The sequence below is a fragment of the Tympanuchus pallidicinctus genome, unplaced genomic scaffold (assembly GCF_026119805.1).
Source record: "Tympanuchus pallidicinctus isolate F22 unplaced genomic scaffold, pur_lepc_1.0 scaffold15, whole genome shotgun sequence".
In the NCBI taxonomy this organism is placed as follows: Eukaryota; Metazoa; Chordata; class Aves; order Galliformes; family Phasianidae; genus Tympanuchus; species Tympanuchus pallidicinctus.
In genome coordinates, this window is record NW_026294669.1 from 29329916 (window position 1) to 29347634 (window position 17719).

The following is a 17719-nucleotide window of genomic DNA, read 5'->3' on the forward strand; positions in this document are numbered from 1 at the left end:
TTTTTTTGCAGAAAATCTGGGAAAAGTCCAAAGAAATTTACAGAAGCTTTCTGGCATTATGAAAATTAGCATTAAACAATATTAAACATTACAAAAGCTAGTATTGCAAAAACTCTCATTAGTGCATGCTGCAATATCCAAAACAATGCAAATGCTAAGTCAATATATTTAAGAAAATTCTTCACTTTTGAAACTTTTATTACAGTTCAGCCATTTAAGCAAGAAGCTAAAATGGTGGTAGAAGTTTCACTTAGATTAATGCATTTAAGAGGCACATCAAAAACCTTGCACAGCACTTGTTGAAGATTACAGACCTTGCAATATACAGTTAAAAAAAAAAAAAAAAAAAAGATAGTAACAGATGATATTAAAATATCCCCCAGTGCACTGCCACCATGAGGCAGCCAGATGACCTCAAGAGTGCTCCATTCAGCTGGGACAAACTACACACCTAAGAATCCTGATACTCAGCTTAGTATGCCTGCATCAAACACGTCATCAGGTCACAAAGGTTGACACAGCAATTTACCTCACCTCTCAGCTAGAAGATGTGAGATACTGCTTTACATTTGGCTCCGTTTTCTGCTGCACTGAGTCATTGTTCAATAAAAAAAATCACTGTAGCTATATTAAGAGCTATACACACCCTAACAGGAGACAGTTTGGTAAATCTGAAGCAACAACAACAAAAAAATCAGATTGAAGTTCAGTCCAGTTTCCACATATTCACTTCCTTCGTAAAGAATATTCACCCAGCGACAGTGGACATAAAAATAAGAGTAGAGTAACAAAGTAACAACATTACAATGCAAAAAAGTAACGTCTAAATCAAAGCATGGATGCTATCAGACAAAAGATCATCAGCCTTCAAAGATTAATACTACATAAGCATCACCTCTATCTTGTCCTCTGGTGATCACTGAAATTACCCTCAGCTTTATTTATTTGTTGCCAGCTCCTAATAGCAATATAACCCACCTCTACGGCGTAATTACAAATACTCTTAAAGCAACTCTTTATAAAAACAAAAATTAAGTTTGCTTCAGCAGAAATTTAAAACAAAGAAGAATAAGGTCCGAGTAGGTTTTACCTCTTAAACAACTCCTACAATGCTTTTTCTTTATTAAAACATGAGATACCAGGAAGTGCTGCATCTATCAAACAGTTCAATTTCCTGAAACAGCAAAATTTCCAAGATAAAAATATACCTCTGCCCATCCACTGTGCAAAGTGACACACCCCACAAGTCAGGGCTGAACTTGGCCAGCTGTGGAATATAGTCAGCAACCTATCATAACAAAAAACAAAAAGAGAGATGTTACATCATCCAAAATATTTAACTGTATGTTAGCGTATGTCTATGGTAATAACTGCACGTGGTGAGGATGTGAGAGGTACTACTGTATTATCCCAAGTCATCACAAAGCAAACCTAAGAACTCTTATAAATTGTTATACTGATGACATTATCAAACGGAGTATTTTTTCCAATGGAAATACATACTTCAGCAAAAGGGGATTATAAACACAGGAGGGGAATCAACTTTTCACTTGGGTAGATAGTGATAGGACAAGGGGAATGATTCTAAGTTGAAGGAGGGAAGGTTTAGATTGGATGTCACAGGGAAGTTCTTCACAGAGAGATGGTGAGGTGCTGGAACAAGCTGCTCAGAGAGGCTGTGGATGCCCCATCCCTGGAGCTGTTCAAGGCCAGGTTGGATGGGGCCCTGGGCAGCCTGTTCTGGTACCAGATTCAGAGCTTGGTGGCCTTGACAGTGGCAGGAGGTTGGAACTTGATGATCCTTGAGGTCCCTTCCAGCCCAAGCCATTCTATGATTCAGCATGTTCTAAGACCAACCCGTGTCCAACTTTATGGCATATTTAGGATTTTCAAATAACAAAACTCTAACGAAGTTTGGAGTTTTCAATTAACCACTGAAAACAAGGACTTGTAAAAACTTGAATTACTAACCACAATACAGTTAGCACTTAAAAGCTGTGCTACTTCACACAACTGAAGGCTGTAGGCTAGAAAAACAGTTACAGACAGCCTTAGTAGCAAGTAATACAGCAGCTTTATAACTTGGGTAAAATTAAGAATGACCAACACTATTTTGTGTCTTCAGCTCGACAACTTTAAAAGACTATCAGAGGTTTGGAGCTGCATTTTTATCTTAGTTTACAAGCTGCAAACAAATTGAACTTTTGCAACTACTTGCATCAAATTATCAGTTTCACATTCTGCTAGAAACGTGAAGAAAAGCCCCCTACTTGAAAAGGAACAAACAAATTTGGTCAATATCAAGAATTCTAGAGAAGCTTCAAGTTGAACTTATAGGCAACGTTACCTTTCCTCCAGATTGTTTTTTAGCACTTTCATAAAGCTCATCAATGTGTGAAGTAAAAGACATAAAATCTGGGATGACAAACTTCCTCCTGAAAGCTTGAGTAAGCAATACAATGTTACTTTGTACACACCTGCAATAAGTCAAAGGAAAATAAATATTAGTAGTTGGACAAAAAGATGACTTGCTTAAGCAGCATGCAATTGCTTCTTAAGGACTGCCAATCCCTTTAAACTTTTTTTGTGTCTAAAATAGTAGGTCCTCATTAGAAGGAATTCTTCATCCCTATTTTAAAAAGTTATTTGTAATTGTTTTAATACATTCACTTCTATGCCATTGTAGTTTAAACTCTTATTTCAACTGTGGGGTTGTACAGCAAAATACCATCAATTTCCCTTCAAGTAGGGCTTAAGCCACCCAGTCCTTCGGACCAACACAAGTGAGAGTTTCCTTACTTCCCCTTCAAAGGAGTGCTAATGAGCAAGGAAGCTGCCAACACACCAAACTGAACTGAAAAACACGTGGGCTGTTAGAACAGAAGAACTGATTAAGTCCTTGCTAACATCTAAAACAAACATAAAATTAACACTGAAAAGGACTCAAAGCCTCTCACTTCAGACTACCACCATTTCTGATTTCTTTTAACCTAGAACACAATCACCTCATCGCCCATGCTCTCCAAACATCAGCCCATCGGGGACATTTACAACCAACGAGGTAAAATGGAAAGGACTTGATACAGGAGGAACAGCAGAAGTGGAGGCTGGGAACACAAGGTGAGACAAGCTGTGCTAAGTGCTGTATCTGTGGGTGGGGTGAATGGCAGCAGAGGATGAGAACTGGGAGCTGTTATCACACCGTTAAAGCACAGCCGATAAAGGAGATTAACAGCCCCATCCTAGTGCAAGAAAGAGAAAGGCAGGCTTAACAGCAAATTAACACATCTGTAACGTTCCTACTGCACTTTCTGGTAGTGTTCATAAAAGCAGAAGCAGGCTGTTATTTCAGACAGATGAGAACTCAAGAACATACAGGGCTCTACTAGGAAGGAGAACTTCATTCTTCCAATTAGGAGTAACTCATAACAATTAAAGATTACATCACTTTGAACACTACTTCAGTAATCCTATGGTTAGAAGTCAACACCAGGTCAGAATAAAGTTGCATGCAGATGACTGGGCAGATGGAATATCCTCCCTTTGCACCCCCTTCCCTTTTTAGAAGCTTCACTTTCACTCTGAACTCCACTGTACTTTAAATGCCTTACAGCAAATTCAACTGACAACCATCCCAAATGCTGGTCTGCCCTTCCCTCCAACAGAGGAAGAGAAACAGCAGAGAAGTTTCTTGTATACAAGTGGGCAATCTGAGAATTGCTCCGCCTGTAATAAACTGTTAACCTACATTGAAACAGCAGTTTCAGCTGGTTTTGTTGTGATTTGTCATGCTCGTCCCCTCCCTTTTCACACAGCCTGCCAAAACCCTGCCCATTTTTGTTCCCAGCAGTCTTCCTGCAGGTGGTTCAACCCTTTCTCAAAAGTAATTAAGAGCAATTATGGCAGCCACGTGTGCAGAAGGAAAAATATACACGCACATTAGGTTTAACTTTCAGATGCATTTCAGCACATGATCTGCATCACACAGAAAGCATTAAATACTCTCATTAGAAAAAAAAATGAAGTTAATCTAAATCTATTAAAACAGGCCAAGAAGTCAGAGCATGAGCAACATGACAGTAGGAAGGCAGCATACGCTGAAACACTCCTCTCATATCACATAACACTGCAGAAAGGGCATTTTTATACTCTCCAATTTACATCAAGTCTCACTTAAATAATTCAACTGCTTTAAACTAGGCACTGACTGCCGAAATGGCCATGCTGGTTAAGGACTTCACTGCATTTCTTTAACTGCCAAGATCAGCATCTCCTTAATCCAGGCAAATTGTATGAATTGAGGCACTAAATACAGGGGTTTGGTTCATCTAGCCAAGTACTGCAAACGACTACTGCATGGACAGAACAGCATAGGTCTCAGTGAGCTGCAGTTATGCAGCACTGATACTTTCAATCAATAGGGGACATCCATCTTGCCAGACTCTAATATTCCACAGCTGACATCTCCCCAGTGGAGCCTATAGATGGTTTATGTTCCATGTTACTCTTCAGAGAAGAATGGCTCAGAAGTAATGGAGCAGCATGAAAACTTCAAGAACAAAGTAGACTTTATTACATACTGCATGTATGAATAGTGTTTAAGTTAGGAGTGCTACCTTCCCATCTCAAATCTCTGTTTTCCCAAACTTTTTACTATCAGCCTAACAACGCAGTTGGGTTGCAATACCACCACGTTGCTGTTCACATGAGCGAGAGGTCAAAATAAATCTAGCTAGAAAAAACACAAGTATGGTTAGCAAGGACTCTGAATAACCTGCAATTTTGTCTATTACTGTCACGTGATGCATTTGCATGTGCTTTATCAGGGATGTGCAATTCAGAGCAACGCACTAGCATTGCACTTGAACAAGCCACTTTCACTCAAGGGTAAACCAGGGATTAAGTTCAATCAGCTCCCATCAGAAAGATGGATGAGCAAAGAGAATAGAAATTCACACATGACTCTCTCTCTCGTGAATATTTTCGTGACAAGTAAGAAATCATCACATCTGTTTTCCAAAACAGGTTTGTAACTGACTTGCCTACTTCATCCCTACAAAGGGCGAAACTGTCAAGCTTACAACACATTTCACCTCAACCCAGTGCCCTTCAGCTCCCTGCTTTCTCCACAGTGCTCTAACAGAACACTGGCATTCAAGTCCTACGATCTGCATCATTTGGAAGCCATGGCTCGAGTTTCAACTTCTCTTAAAAAATATATACAGGCTCGTAGCATGAAATTATGTTCATTTTATTTCTTTTGTCATGAAGCTTGTTGTGTTTAACCCTTCTCTTTAAAATTCTGGCTCCCAGTGCTGATTATTGCTTTCCTAAGCAAAGTAGATACCTGCTAAAACGAGATACTCTGAACTCATGGATTTAGAGGAATCGCTAGGCTAGCTATACAGCAAAATGGGATCTGGGCAAATCTTTTCGATTCAAAAAGTGCAGTATAAACAGTATGTGAAGCTCCAGTTCCAACTAGGAAGATGATGTCTGTGAGGTGTACAATATTTAGACATTTTAGAAACAAATAAGTGCAACTCCAGGAAAAAAAAAAAAAGAGGTATTTATAGTAATATAGCAAAAGTCCTCTACAGTTTCTATCAATAGCTTTTTATTTCCTCAAACAAATAGGAAGAAAGCATCTATTAATACCTGGGTTAAGTATGTCTGATATTAAAGTTTTCCCCAGGATTTGCTGCCCAGAATTAGAGAGCAGCACAGCTGTTCCACAGGAAAAGATAAGCCTGTTTGAGATCCAGTAACAGATGCTTAGAACAGAACAGACCCAGATTGCTGCTTCCCACCAGCAGATCAGAGGAGATTTGGCCATCAAGACCGCAATTCCAAGTCAACAGAACAGGACACGAAGTACCTTGTGACAAAGAGTACGTCTAAAAAGCCAGTTAATAGGAAAAAGAATGAAGTTTAAACTCATAACTGTTACTCAATAGCTACCTTCTCACTCAAGTTGGCACCCTTTCCAAAACAGCTCCATTACGACTTTCCCCTTTTTGCCATACACACTGACCAACGTATCACTAGCTCATTTGTTCAGCAGCTAAAGTTTTATCTATACACTTTCAGTAGTAACAAAGTTTTAAGAGTACCAAAAAACATAAAGCATACCACCAGCTAACTGGAATGCTGCACCATTTTCAGCATGCAGACTTTTCTCACCAGTGTATCAAGCAACAGAGAAAGACTGTTATGTTACATTATTGCAACATCTGCTTCAAGAAAATTAACAAGCCTTCTGGCTGGAACTGGGGTATCCAGTCTTCATTTCCAGAACCTCTGGAGACAGAAGACAAAAAACTGGAACTGTTCTAACTGTAACATGGAAATTTCCTCCAATTTTTTTGTCTAAGACGAATAACACCAAAAAGCCAGAAGACTTCAAAATAAGGCAATTTAAGTCAAATTCCAATCTAATAAAACCAGTAAGAAGGTGTTAAATCTTTTGTTACATCAAGTTTATGCTATCAGCACTCCCCATAGTTTCTCCTTGATGCACGTGTGTATGAGGAGCACTAGTTCTCAATTATCTGTGTGTGTGTGTGTATACCCACATATTTGCATTGATACATACACACACCAAACTACCAGAAGGAGGAGCCCAGTACACCATTAACAAAAAAAAAATGCTTGTACAGAACAGAAATATATCATCTTGAAAGAAGCAACTTTCAGATATAGCATCGTTTACCCTGCAAATGGAAGAAAAACGGACTCGCAAATAGACTACAAACTTCTCTTCAAGATTTAAGAGCACCTAGTTATAATCTTTTGGCACTCAAAAGCCATTAATAGTTGAATGAAGGAGTGTGCCTGTAAGGAACGGAAGACAAGCTGAACAGTGCTTACATTGTTCAGCTAAACAACCACAGACTTCTCTTAAACTATCACTAAAATAAGGCACATAAATCTTTTCCAAATCAAATCAAAGCAGTGTCTACGGTTCTCATCTCTGCATAGCAGTAGTTCAGCTTTGCTATTTTTCATACACTCATTTAGAATTACCTACATACGTGCTCTGATCTCAGTACCAAAATGCTCTGAACTACACAGAAGCAGCTCCCTGGACTTCAGATTAAAAGCAGAAAGAAAGAAAACTTATGCACTTATTGAAAATAACCCACATGGCATCCATTTACTTGACATGTGAGTAAGAGCTGCAGGATGCGGTCAGGTACACATGCAGGTAATGCTGATACATTAAGCACTGATGAGTATTACAACACCTGCCTTCTGCATGAAGCCACAGAAGTTTTTACAAAAATACCAACAGTAGGAGTGTGTGCTTGGACCCTTTCCTACTACACAACTATGTACCGTCAGTCTCCCCAGGACAGATGTCAGTAACACACAGAACATTCATTCAGAGTTGTACAGTAACACTGACAACAAAGCTTACTTTTTGAAGAGGTCTTTGTCCAGCATCACACCATCAGAAGTTGTTTGAAGGGTCAGTCTTAACATATCCATGCACTCTTTTAACCTGGGATCCGACGTACGTAATCCTGTAGATTTGAGTGCCTGCCACAATAAGTCAGTAATTACTAAAATGAAAATGTATGCTATTGCAAAGATCTCTGCTGTTCAGTCTCATTTATTAACGTAAAAAACTATGTGCCACGGCACCATCAACATCAAAATACTCAAGATATATACTATAGGGCTGCTACGGTTTGGATCAAAATCCACAGTGGTCCAACTGCATTTTGTCTAAGTGCAAACACCACTTAGCTGGGCCACAGACACAGAAGCTTTGAAGCATATTCCCTTGCACAGCAAATAAATGAGTTAAGAGCACAAGAATTCTCATTCAATTACACACACAGCATTGAGGAAGGGGAAAGTCATATTCCTGGTTGCAGCAACCCATTTGTAACATGGATTCCTTCATTTATATTCTTGCACCCAGAACGTTAGAAAAAAAAACAAACACCTTGTAGCAGGAGCTCACATACAGCACCCAGGAACAGTAAACTTACAGTTATGAATTTATGCACTGGTATTTTCTCTTGTCCTTCTGCAATAGTGTAGAAGAGCAGATCTTCCAAACTAGGAAGGAGACCTTGCTTCACTTTACTAAAAACAAAAAACAACACACACAAGCACAAATCAGTGAGTATTTTTGTTCATACGTTTGCATTTTTCACAAGGAAACACATTTTAACTACCAACGTAACTACTAGTATTCATTACAATGTTTTTTTTGTTTGCTTTTGTATCAATGATCAGGGCTTAATTCAGCTTAAGGTAGGAAAAACTGTAACACTAGAGGCATACATATGATGCTTTTAGAAACATTTCTAACACACACCTTTTTACTGACAAATGTCTTTCTAAGATCGGATTTGGAAATGTTTTGGAGCAGATTCACTGCATTTCTCTCTGCTTGATCCTACAGAGGACAGAAGTGCTACGTGCATAGAGGATAAAAAATGCCTCAGACTCCAAGACCTGCATGCCTTGTAACTCAGCTCAAAGAGCAGACTGATGCAAGAATTTCACAGACAAGAGAAGGCAAGAGGTGATGGGCACGTATTATTTTCTTCAAAATAGTCCCATTTTTAGGAACTCCCAGGAGTGCCCCGTCCTGGAAGCTTATGTAGGCCACGTCAGTTGCAGTGAAAGCAAGTGAAGCCATCTGCAGCATAATCCACTAACAGGAACTATCTCAGGCACCAGAAGCAGCAACGCAGACAGTGTAAGTTCCATGCAGTACAGATAAATCTTCAAACAGCCAGTATGTTTATCAGTACCATACAGCAGCCCTCCTATTCTCCCTTGTGGTTAACTACCAGATGCACTTCTTGTACATCTGTACTGGTTCCTAACTTAGCTCTCCATTTTAAGTGAGACACGAAGGAAAGCTATCAGATTCCACCCAGAACACCATGTTGTAACACAGAGCTGCCTCCTGCTCTCAGCTTCTCCTTTCTGTGACACCGCACAGCACCCCTGCAGCAGGTCACAGCACAAGGCTGAGTCAATCCCTTGGCTTCCCAGGAGCCCTGCTCTGTAACATGCAGCTGGAAGGCTGCTCTAGGAACCATGTGCTCCCAAAGGGCTACAGGCAACGGCAGCCAAGGGCTTCACATCTTTCCTTTTAATACCCTCAAGTGTTGACGTCAGTTTTGACATAGCCAGTGTAGTGTGTTGATGCTTCACAAGTTAAAAAAAACAAAAACAAGTTCCCCAGTAAACATAAGGGAAATGCAGAGGATGCAGTCTCACCTTAGGTTAGCCACTAATTTTAAAACTCATCTGTTAACATTGAGAATACATTGTCACTATGGTATAATACATGCAAGTTGTTGCTTGAGACTTACTACCTAACAGCAGACTGTCCCAAGGCATTTTCTCTATTTCTATAGCACTACGCACATGCACACGAGAAACAAGTGGAACTCCTGCTCAGAAGAGCCTTCCTGGGATCAACGGCCCCTCACAGCACAGCAAGGCTGCCTGCAGGGCTGGGAGCTGCACAAAGCAGCCCTGCAGTGGAGTGCAGAACGCGGGTGGCAGATGCAGCCCTGCAGATGGGTGCTACGCCTCCCTCTCCTCCCAGCACTCGCTTGCTGTAGTTCAACAACAGGTCACACTCATGATTCATTATTTTTAATAAAAACCTGATTATCTCCATATACCTCTTAAACGTACAGCAACCCTTCGGCTGCGCTCGCCTCCTCCCCTTCCTGCAAACTAGCACTTAGAACCAGCAGTAAAAACCTCACTTCTCATTTTCCAATGCAATACGCCGTACTTCCATACTCCGAACAGAAGACAGCTTTGTAAGCCCACAGAACTGTCGTTGTGTTCCAGCCTGGACTTTTTTTAAAAGCAGAGCTGGCTGACTAACACACAGACAGCCTGGCAACTCAACCGAGGCGGGCACTAACAGCTACCTCAAGCAAACGCCCTTTTTCCTCCAGAAAATTCACGTCTTCCACGCAGCACACCGCACTGCTCATCTTTTGAGAGCGGGATGCCCAGACCCAGCTGGCAAAACCAAACCAACCCACATGCAGATCAAACTCTCCTCCTGCAGCAGCATTGCAGCTCAGCAGCTATCTACTCGTTTTAGAGCCATGCAGTGTTACAGAGCCACACTACGGCCCTGAGCTTCACCCACTCACACGGAGCATTTAACTCAGCTCAGTGCTGAGAACAACTTGATGTTTTGCACAACATCTATGCAACAAGACTTGTTACCGGCGTCCCGGAGCTCTGGGAGAGGAAACCTCCCGGTTCCCCTTGGACTCAGGATTACTCCGAAGATGTAACTCCTGTCTGGAAGATTGCAGAAAAATAGACAAAAGCTTTAGACGCGTAACCGAGATTTTTATCTGCTTTTTTCCATCTGTTGAAGAGAGATGGAGCTTTCACAGCACAAAGTGAAATAGTTTCCATATCTTTCACATCTGCTGCTGTTCAATATTGGGTCAGTCAGCTCAATTTAACAACGGCTCTGCGCCGACTGCCAAAGCAAAGAGGACGGCACTTGATATATTTACAGAAAATTGCTCTGTGTCAAACAGTCTATCCTTTGATAAAGTTTATCGGTTAAACAGAGGTGGAAAGGCTTGCTCTGCAGTTTGTCAGGTCATCGATGTCAGTAACCCATGTTTGCTTTACCTAAAAGCGGTATTTTGGCAGTGAGCACACTTAGCAAGATAGAGTTATTCAGCGCAGGTTGGAAAGAGCCACGTTTTTCACACCCAGGGAACAGCCTGACTACAGTGGAAATTCCACTTTATTCCATTATGTCAATAATGGCTTGATAAATTAAAACAAAACAAAAAAAAAAAAAAGGAAATAACCTAAACCAGAGGTACAAGTAGCCTTCTTTAGCAGTACTGCAACCTGTGAGCTAGACACAATGCCCCAGTTTGCTCCACGCTGTTCCTTGTGTATCAAGACAAAAACAAGGCCTTTGCAGTCCCTACTCCTCCCCCAGTTTTCCCTTCTGCATCAGTACAGTGCTTATTCCAGACTCCCTGGAGGATTTTATTCTAATACGAAGTTCAACTATGATTCTAACCAAGAGGTTACGTATTAAATACGTGGCTGACTTCTCATTTCAGACAGTGCCTTCAAACAGCTGGACAGTGGTTACCAACTCATTTCACACAGGGAGAGCAAAAAAGAAAACTAAAAAAAATAAATAAAAAGAAAAAAAAAAGCCAACAAAATAAACAAGCCTTCTCCTAGAGAAACATTCCTACCTTCAGGCATAGCCAACAAATGCAAAATGGGATGTGAAGAACAAAACATGATATGAAGTCATATTAAGGCTACTCATGGATCACGTGTTACTAACCAGAAGACACAAGTGAAAGCTGCCAGGGTTGCCATCTGTAGCTCAGTATGAAGCCTGCAGAAGCTGCCACACCGAGTAGTGGCTGCTGTTCAGTTGGACATGGAGCCCACCAGCAGCAGCGGGGAACTGTTCACTTGAGAGCTCAGAAGACCCAGAGAACACCATACATTCATAACCTTCAGGCCAAAGACGTGGCCGTCAGATATCAAAGTGTTCCTGGTGAACTGTTGCTTCAAAATCTTACTCTGAGAAGTTTGGGTAGAATGAAAACTCCCAACAGTTTGATGCACCTGCATAGCTGAGCACAGTGAGATGAAGAGCTGCCTGATTAATGTCCAGTGATTCTACTGGAATCCAGCCTGAGTATGAAAGCAAAACAAATTCATAAAGTTATCTCCAGAATTCACCCCTGGCCTTGAAAAGCAGCAGTAGTGCTCTCTTGTGATTCTAAGACAAAAACATTACAATGGTAGCAACTCTTCTGTTTTGCTTTGCTGGATTCTATATGCTTGTACCAGCAATATTGTAAGTCAGCTACACTTCAAAATTCACTGTCTTGCTCCTTCCCATCACCTTATTACATGTCCACACAACTCAGAAGTAGCTTATACTAAGGTGAACTACATGTGATCCTATTACTGTCCAGCATACAATGCAAAAAGGTAAACACAGAATGAAAGCAGAAGTAGACACTATCTCATGTTACACAAGATGGTATCTGGATCGTTTACGACTGCGCTTGGATACTGCATTTTAAACACTTAAGCATGAAGCAATGATTACCTTCTAATCCACAACCTTCAGTCATCAGAATTACCAGTCAATGGCTGCTTTCTCAGCTTAACCTCAGACATTTCTTCTTCCCAAAATTTAACAAGCCCCAGGTGAGCCCACAGAGCGATGGGATTGCTGCCCTCCAGAGGGACCCTCTCCACCCACCGGCTCAGCACAGCAGCCCTTGCACTGCAGCCAGCAGAGCGCAGCCTGCACTCACCCAGGCCAGCTGACAGATCAGAAACCTGCCTGCTCAAACACTCCTCTTTGGCACCCTGCACTGTGTTAACATAGCAAAGACTTCTACATGTAAGGTACCACGTACAAATGCTTAAGTAAAACGTTTGCAACCCCATAGTGGAAGAATTAGAATGAGCGAGGCCGATGTGCCACCAGGAATTCCTGCCCAACCTGAACTGCAAAGAAACAGTTCCCAGTTCTTTTCTTGTTTGTAGCTACATGCTATAGGTTTCATGCAATTGTTCTTTGCTCACTGTGCAGGAATGCTCAAAGCATGACTATCTGACTTTCACACACTTTCGTCAAAGGCCAAAAATGCGATTACTGTTAACTGGTTTGTGACTATGCAGTCTCCCCACACGTGTCAGAAATTTCACAGCTCCCCTAACTGATGCTGATCAGCAGGAGCTGTTCTAAAAGCTCAGTTTAAGGAAATGTTACCTCTTGGAAAAACCACCTTCGCAACCACCACAGCTGCCATACTGGGGCTTTTTTTTCCTGCATGTTTTTGAAGGCAACGTGTATGTTTCTCATAGAAAGTGGAAGTAAGTCTTCAGGCCATGCCCACTTGAGGCACAGCCAGAAATGTTGTTTGTTCCAAAATATTACACGTAGAGCTAATTCACACAGGAGGCTAAATGATGAAAGATAGTTTAACTATAATATTTTATCTATGCGCATTATGTCCTATATAGTTCTCTAATCTGATGCACACGCATGATTAAGGAGTCTGCTAGCTGAAATAACAAGCATCGCCTTCACAAGCAGCTCATAACTCAACGCAAAAAAGGTTTGGCCCAAGCCCAGCGGCTCAGACATTTGGTGAGATGAGAGAGAAAAGACCAAGGGAGCTTCTCCCCCTGCCCACAGGGGAACAAATTCACACCAAAAACTGTCCGAAGGACAGCTACACACAAGCCACAAGCTGCAGTTCCTGCCTGACCTCGTGGAATCTCTTCTGACTTCCTCTTAACATGAGGCTGATGAAGGCATGGCTGCGCGTTAAAGCGAAGCACTCTTTTCTCGTCTCGCTTCCTCTTTGGCTTCTCTTCATCTAGATAAGAGGCGTGGCAAAGCCGGGGAAAGGAGCCCGGCATTAGGTTTTAATTAGGCCACCCCGGAGGTAGCAGTGAGAAGACTCACGGGCCACCTAGGAGACAGAAGAGGGGCACGTTCCAAGCACAGCCGAAGGAAACGCATCTCCACGAGGCCTGCAGTTATCCGTCCAACCTGGGGAAGGTTCAGCGCGCTGAGCTCGCGTTCAAGACACCAAAGCGGACGGGAGCGGGGGACGAACGGGGCTCCTTCAGGAGCTGCTTAAGACCAAGAACCAGTAAGGCAGAGCGCTGGAGAGAGTCGGCGGCACACAGCGTGCTCCGTGGCCGCCTCAGGCCGTGGGCGAGGGCCCCGCTCCGGGCTCAGCTGGAGGCACTGTGCGCTCCGCCACCTCCGCGCCCGCGGATGGACGTCATCCGTCATCAACGCGAGGTGACACAGACACCAATTCTTGCGAGAAAAACCAATCGATCGATCGACCAATACAACCCCACGGCACGGCTCCCGCCAGCCGTCCCGCGGCGGCACCCTCGGCCCGCCCTGCACCCGCTCCCCCGGCCCGCCGGGCGATCCCCGCCGACCCGCCCGCACCGTGCCGAGCCCCGCCCGCAGCCCCGCACCTGCCGGGCGCCGCCCGCCCCTCCCGCTCCGCCCGCGTGTGAGGAGGCCGCAGACGCTCACATGGCGCCGCCGCCGCCGCCCCGCCCGCACTCACTTCTCCCCCCCGCCGCCGCCTCCGGCCAGCTCCTTGCCGCCGCCGCCGTGGTTGTTGTTGCGGCCGCCGTCGGCGGGGGGCTCGCCGGGGGCCGCCGGCTGCTGGGCCCCCTTCCCCGGCTCCTCCAGGGCGCCCTCGGAGCGAGTGCACAGACCCCGCGCCGGGCCCGGACCGCGGCGGGCGGCGGGGCCGGCGCTCAGGGCGGCGAGCTGCGGCAGAAGGCGCCGGGAGCGAGAGCCGGGCCCGGGCACGGGCCCGCCGCCGGCCGCCCCCGGCTGGCCGAGCAGCCGCAGCTCCCGCAGCAGCGCCGCACGCCACAGCCGCATCATGCTGCGCCTCCGCAGACTGCCCAGCCGCCTGCCCGCCGCGCCGCTCGCGTCCCGCTGCGCCCGCCCCCTCGTCCGCCGATTGGCCGCCGCGGCCTAACTGTCAGGCAGGCGGCGCGACGGTTGGCTGGGCGGGACGCCGCTCCCGGCGTGGGACGAGCCGCCCGCGGGGCGCGGAGGGAGGCGGGCGGGGACGCGGGGCGGTGCAGCCCTCGCTCCGAGGGGGAGCGGCGGGCCCGCTGCGCGTGGCGGGGCCGGGACCAGGACCGCCCCGAGGTCGGCCCGCCCCCTGCCGTTTCCCTGCTCGCCGCCTCCATTTTCTGAGGGGGAAAGTTTGAGCGAGCGCCGTTCCCGCGGCGGGGAGGGGGCGAGGGGCCGGGCCGGCACCTGCGGGGCGGCGCCGGGAGCGCCCACGGGGTCCCCGCGGCCGGGTTGTGCCGTGCGGGGCCGTGGCCCGCCGGGTTGCCATGGAGACGGCCATTTCTACCCATCGCTTCTCGCGTCGGCGGGCGAAGGCGCCGCCGCCTGCCGGGAAACAAAGGGATGGGAGCGACGCCGAGGGGAGAATCCGTCCCCGTCCTGCAGCAGAACGCTTCTCCCTGCCCTGCGCGCGTCATCGAAGCGCGGAGCGCTGCACTCCGCAAGAATTAAACCGAACCGCGCTGAAACAAAAGCACCTGCACCCCAGTGGGACCTCGGGCACATGCCGAGGCCTTAAGTCAAAAGTTTCCATGCCAAAATGCGAATAATTCCAGATTGCTGAGTCTGTTACTGCTACGTTACCTTGCGAACCATTTACCAGCGCTCCCATCCCTGGAGGTGTTCGAGGCCAGGTTGGACAGGGCCGTGGGCAGCCCGATCCAGTGCCTGATTTAGCAGCTGGCATTCCTGCCCAGGGCGCTCAGACTTGGTGTGAGATCATCCCCGAGGTCCCTTCCAACCCAAGCCACTCTATGATTCTGTCATTTCTTTAGGTCTTTTCCTTGTATGTGGGGTCCGGGAGTTGGAGTTCCAGGTTAAATGAGTCTTGCTGGAAACTTTCGCTGTAAAAATCTTGATGTTTTAATTTCCTCTACCCTCATGCTGAAAATTTCAGCTGTTGGGGCACAGAACGTTCTTCTTAAAAACAAGTGGAACAGAGGGGATTTGTTAGTTGTTTTCCAGGCAGTCTGAGCTTCAGATGATGACTGTGTAAATACACATTCAGAATAGCCTTTGCTTACACTTACACTCTCTGCTAATAAGCCATGGGAATCTTTGGAGGCAGATACAAAGATAGCCGATATTTTATGCCTATAAAATGAGCCTTGGCTCACCGGTGCTTTTCCTTCCCCCGAACAAGGAAACTCGAAATACCAGCGTGGGATGTGCAATCCTGTGCTACAATTACTCCACATACAGAAATGCAAAGTGCCTGCAGTTCTCACATATTTATTAAGTTACCTATTGCGTTTTCTGGAACTAATTCTACATTTCCATTTGCTAAGACTTGCTGGCAACTTCCATCCCACACCCCAATACTAACGTTTCTCATTTTTAACATTCCTCATTGCATAGTCAGAAGTATCTCGGCCACTTTTTCCTTTCTTTTTGCAGGGGCTCCAGCTCCAAGCGCAGACAGCGAGTACGTGTCCCCGATGTGCACGTGGCCACTAAGGAAACACAGCCCTGCAGGCTCTCACGGGGCTCCACGCCGGTTTTGCCTTGCCAAGGTGATACTTGTGGTACGACAGCTGCACTCTTTCACACACCAGCTGTTTAGCAACTGACCTGATTGAAAATCTCATCTAATTCGACTCCTGTACTGTAGGGGGAAGAAGAGGGAGAATGCAAAATGCAACGATCTGGATCTTTCCTTTCAGTGCTCTGGTTTCTACTCAGAAAGAAATGTAAGGTTGTGGGAGGGAAAGAAAAAGTACTACATTGGCAAAAATAGTTGCCTCTATTAACAGTACCCTGTGTTACGCATTCTTGACCCTGCATGAACTCTTTTACTCATTTCCTTTTTCTGCTTTGTATGCTATTGCCTTATTCCTCTACTTAACCTTTTACTATCAGCTTCACATCAGTAATCTCCCAGTACAAGAGTTCCTCAATAAAGGTTCTCTTAAAACTCACTTCAGGAAATGAATTCTCATCTCGCCGGAAATTTCCATGTATGAGTTTCAGCTCCTCAGGGCAGAGAAGACAAGTTGCCCTGAACATGGTACTAGAAATACAACTGGGGAACAATGCAAATGATAAATATAGTTTCAAATTCACAAAGGTCAAGGGCAGTAGTGACTCATTCCCTCTTCTGAAAACTTTTGCTGCATATTTCAGGCCATCACCACAGGCTCTCGCTATTACTAAGCACATGAAGAATCACATGGAGATTCTCTCCCCTCTTGCCAAAGGCATCAGTATGTCAGAGAATCTTAATTTAAAGACGGGCTTTTCTTACTTTCAAATGAAACATAGAAGAGAGCGCATCAGAAATACACCAAGTTATGGTGAAAAGTGATATGTGTAAAACCTATCAAGGTGCCTCCGGTTTTTGTTTTGATCCCACATCTCAGTGAAATCCCCTTTTGACTTCCCTCTTGAACAGCATGATGCTGTCTTTTTGAGAACAGAAGACAGGCCGTCTGCTCCACCACTGTGTTTCACACGGCATCCACAGAGAAACAGAAAATTACAAAATTTTAATTTCAAAGTTCCCCCTAGCTTTGAGTCAGTTATGCAGCAAGCAGTAACCATAAACCAATGATTCTCTCTCTTCTAATTTCCACAGCTATGCATGTATTTTTGTAAAAAAAGAACTGCGAGAACCAATTAGACGATAAGTTTCTTCAATAGAAGAATAAAAATAAGAAATTGTTCTTTTAAATGGACTTTATTTTGAAGTATTTTCCTTAAGTTGTACTGTAGCAAAGTATGTGGAGTCTATTCCTCTCAAAATAATCCATGTTACAGAGGTTTCTCTTTCTAAAAGGAGCGTAGCAGCGTTAATCTTCTAGGAGAAAGGGCTCTGAAAAGCAGGTGGAAAGAGGTCTTCCCAGTTCAAGCACATCCACTGATAACAGCTTTCAGGAAGGTTAAATCCTCCCATCAGATCTGCAGGGCAGATCTCAGATAAGCAGCAGAAATTAAGGATTATCTTGACTACACCATGAACTGTTTACTTTGCTATTTTAAATGTTTGTGTTGACTCCATTTCATTGGTTGCTGGGTAATGCTTTCCCTGACAGAACTGAGGACCAGACACCCCAATCTTGATTCCTTTATTCCTGT

The 17719-nt window shown here is 44.8% G+C and overlaps 1 protein-coding gene across 3 annotated transcripts in view; it reads right to left on the reverse strand.

Moving 5' to 3' along the window:
- GLS (glutaminase) overlaps positions 1 to 14465 on the reverse strand; it is a 52029-nt gene extending 37564 nt beyond the window's left edge. For 2 of the 3 annotated variants that reach the window (XM_052675798.1, XM_052675800.1), the window contains exons 1-6: positions 14121 to 14465; positions 10228 to 10305; positions 8001 to 8097; positions 7421 to 7542; positions 2348 to 2477; positions 1209 to 1288 (exon numbers count right to left, since the gene is read on the reverse strand). In XM_052675798.1, coding sequence (XP_052531758.1) covers positions 1209 to 1288; positions 2348 to 2477; positions 7421 to 7542; positions 8001 to 8097; positions 10228 to 10305; positions 14121 to 14449 — 836 coding nt within the window. In that variant the 5' untranslated portion in view covers positions 14450 to 14465. The remainder of the gene's footprint in view (positions 1 to 1208; positions 1289 to 2347; positions 2478 to 7420; positions 7543 to 8000; positions 8098 to 10227; positions 10306 to 14120) is intronic. The other variant, XM_052675799.1, reaches the window with a different exon arrangement.
- Between the last annotated feature and the right edge of the window lie 3254 nt (positions 14466 to 17719).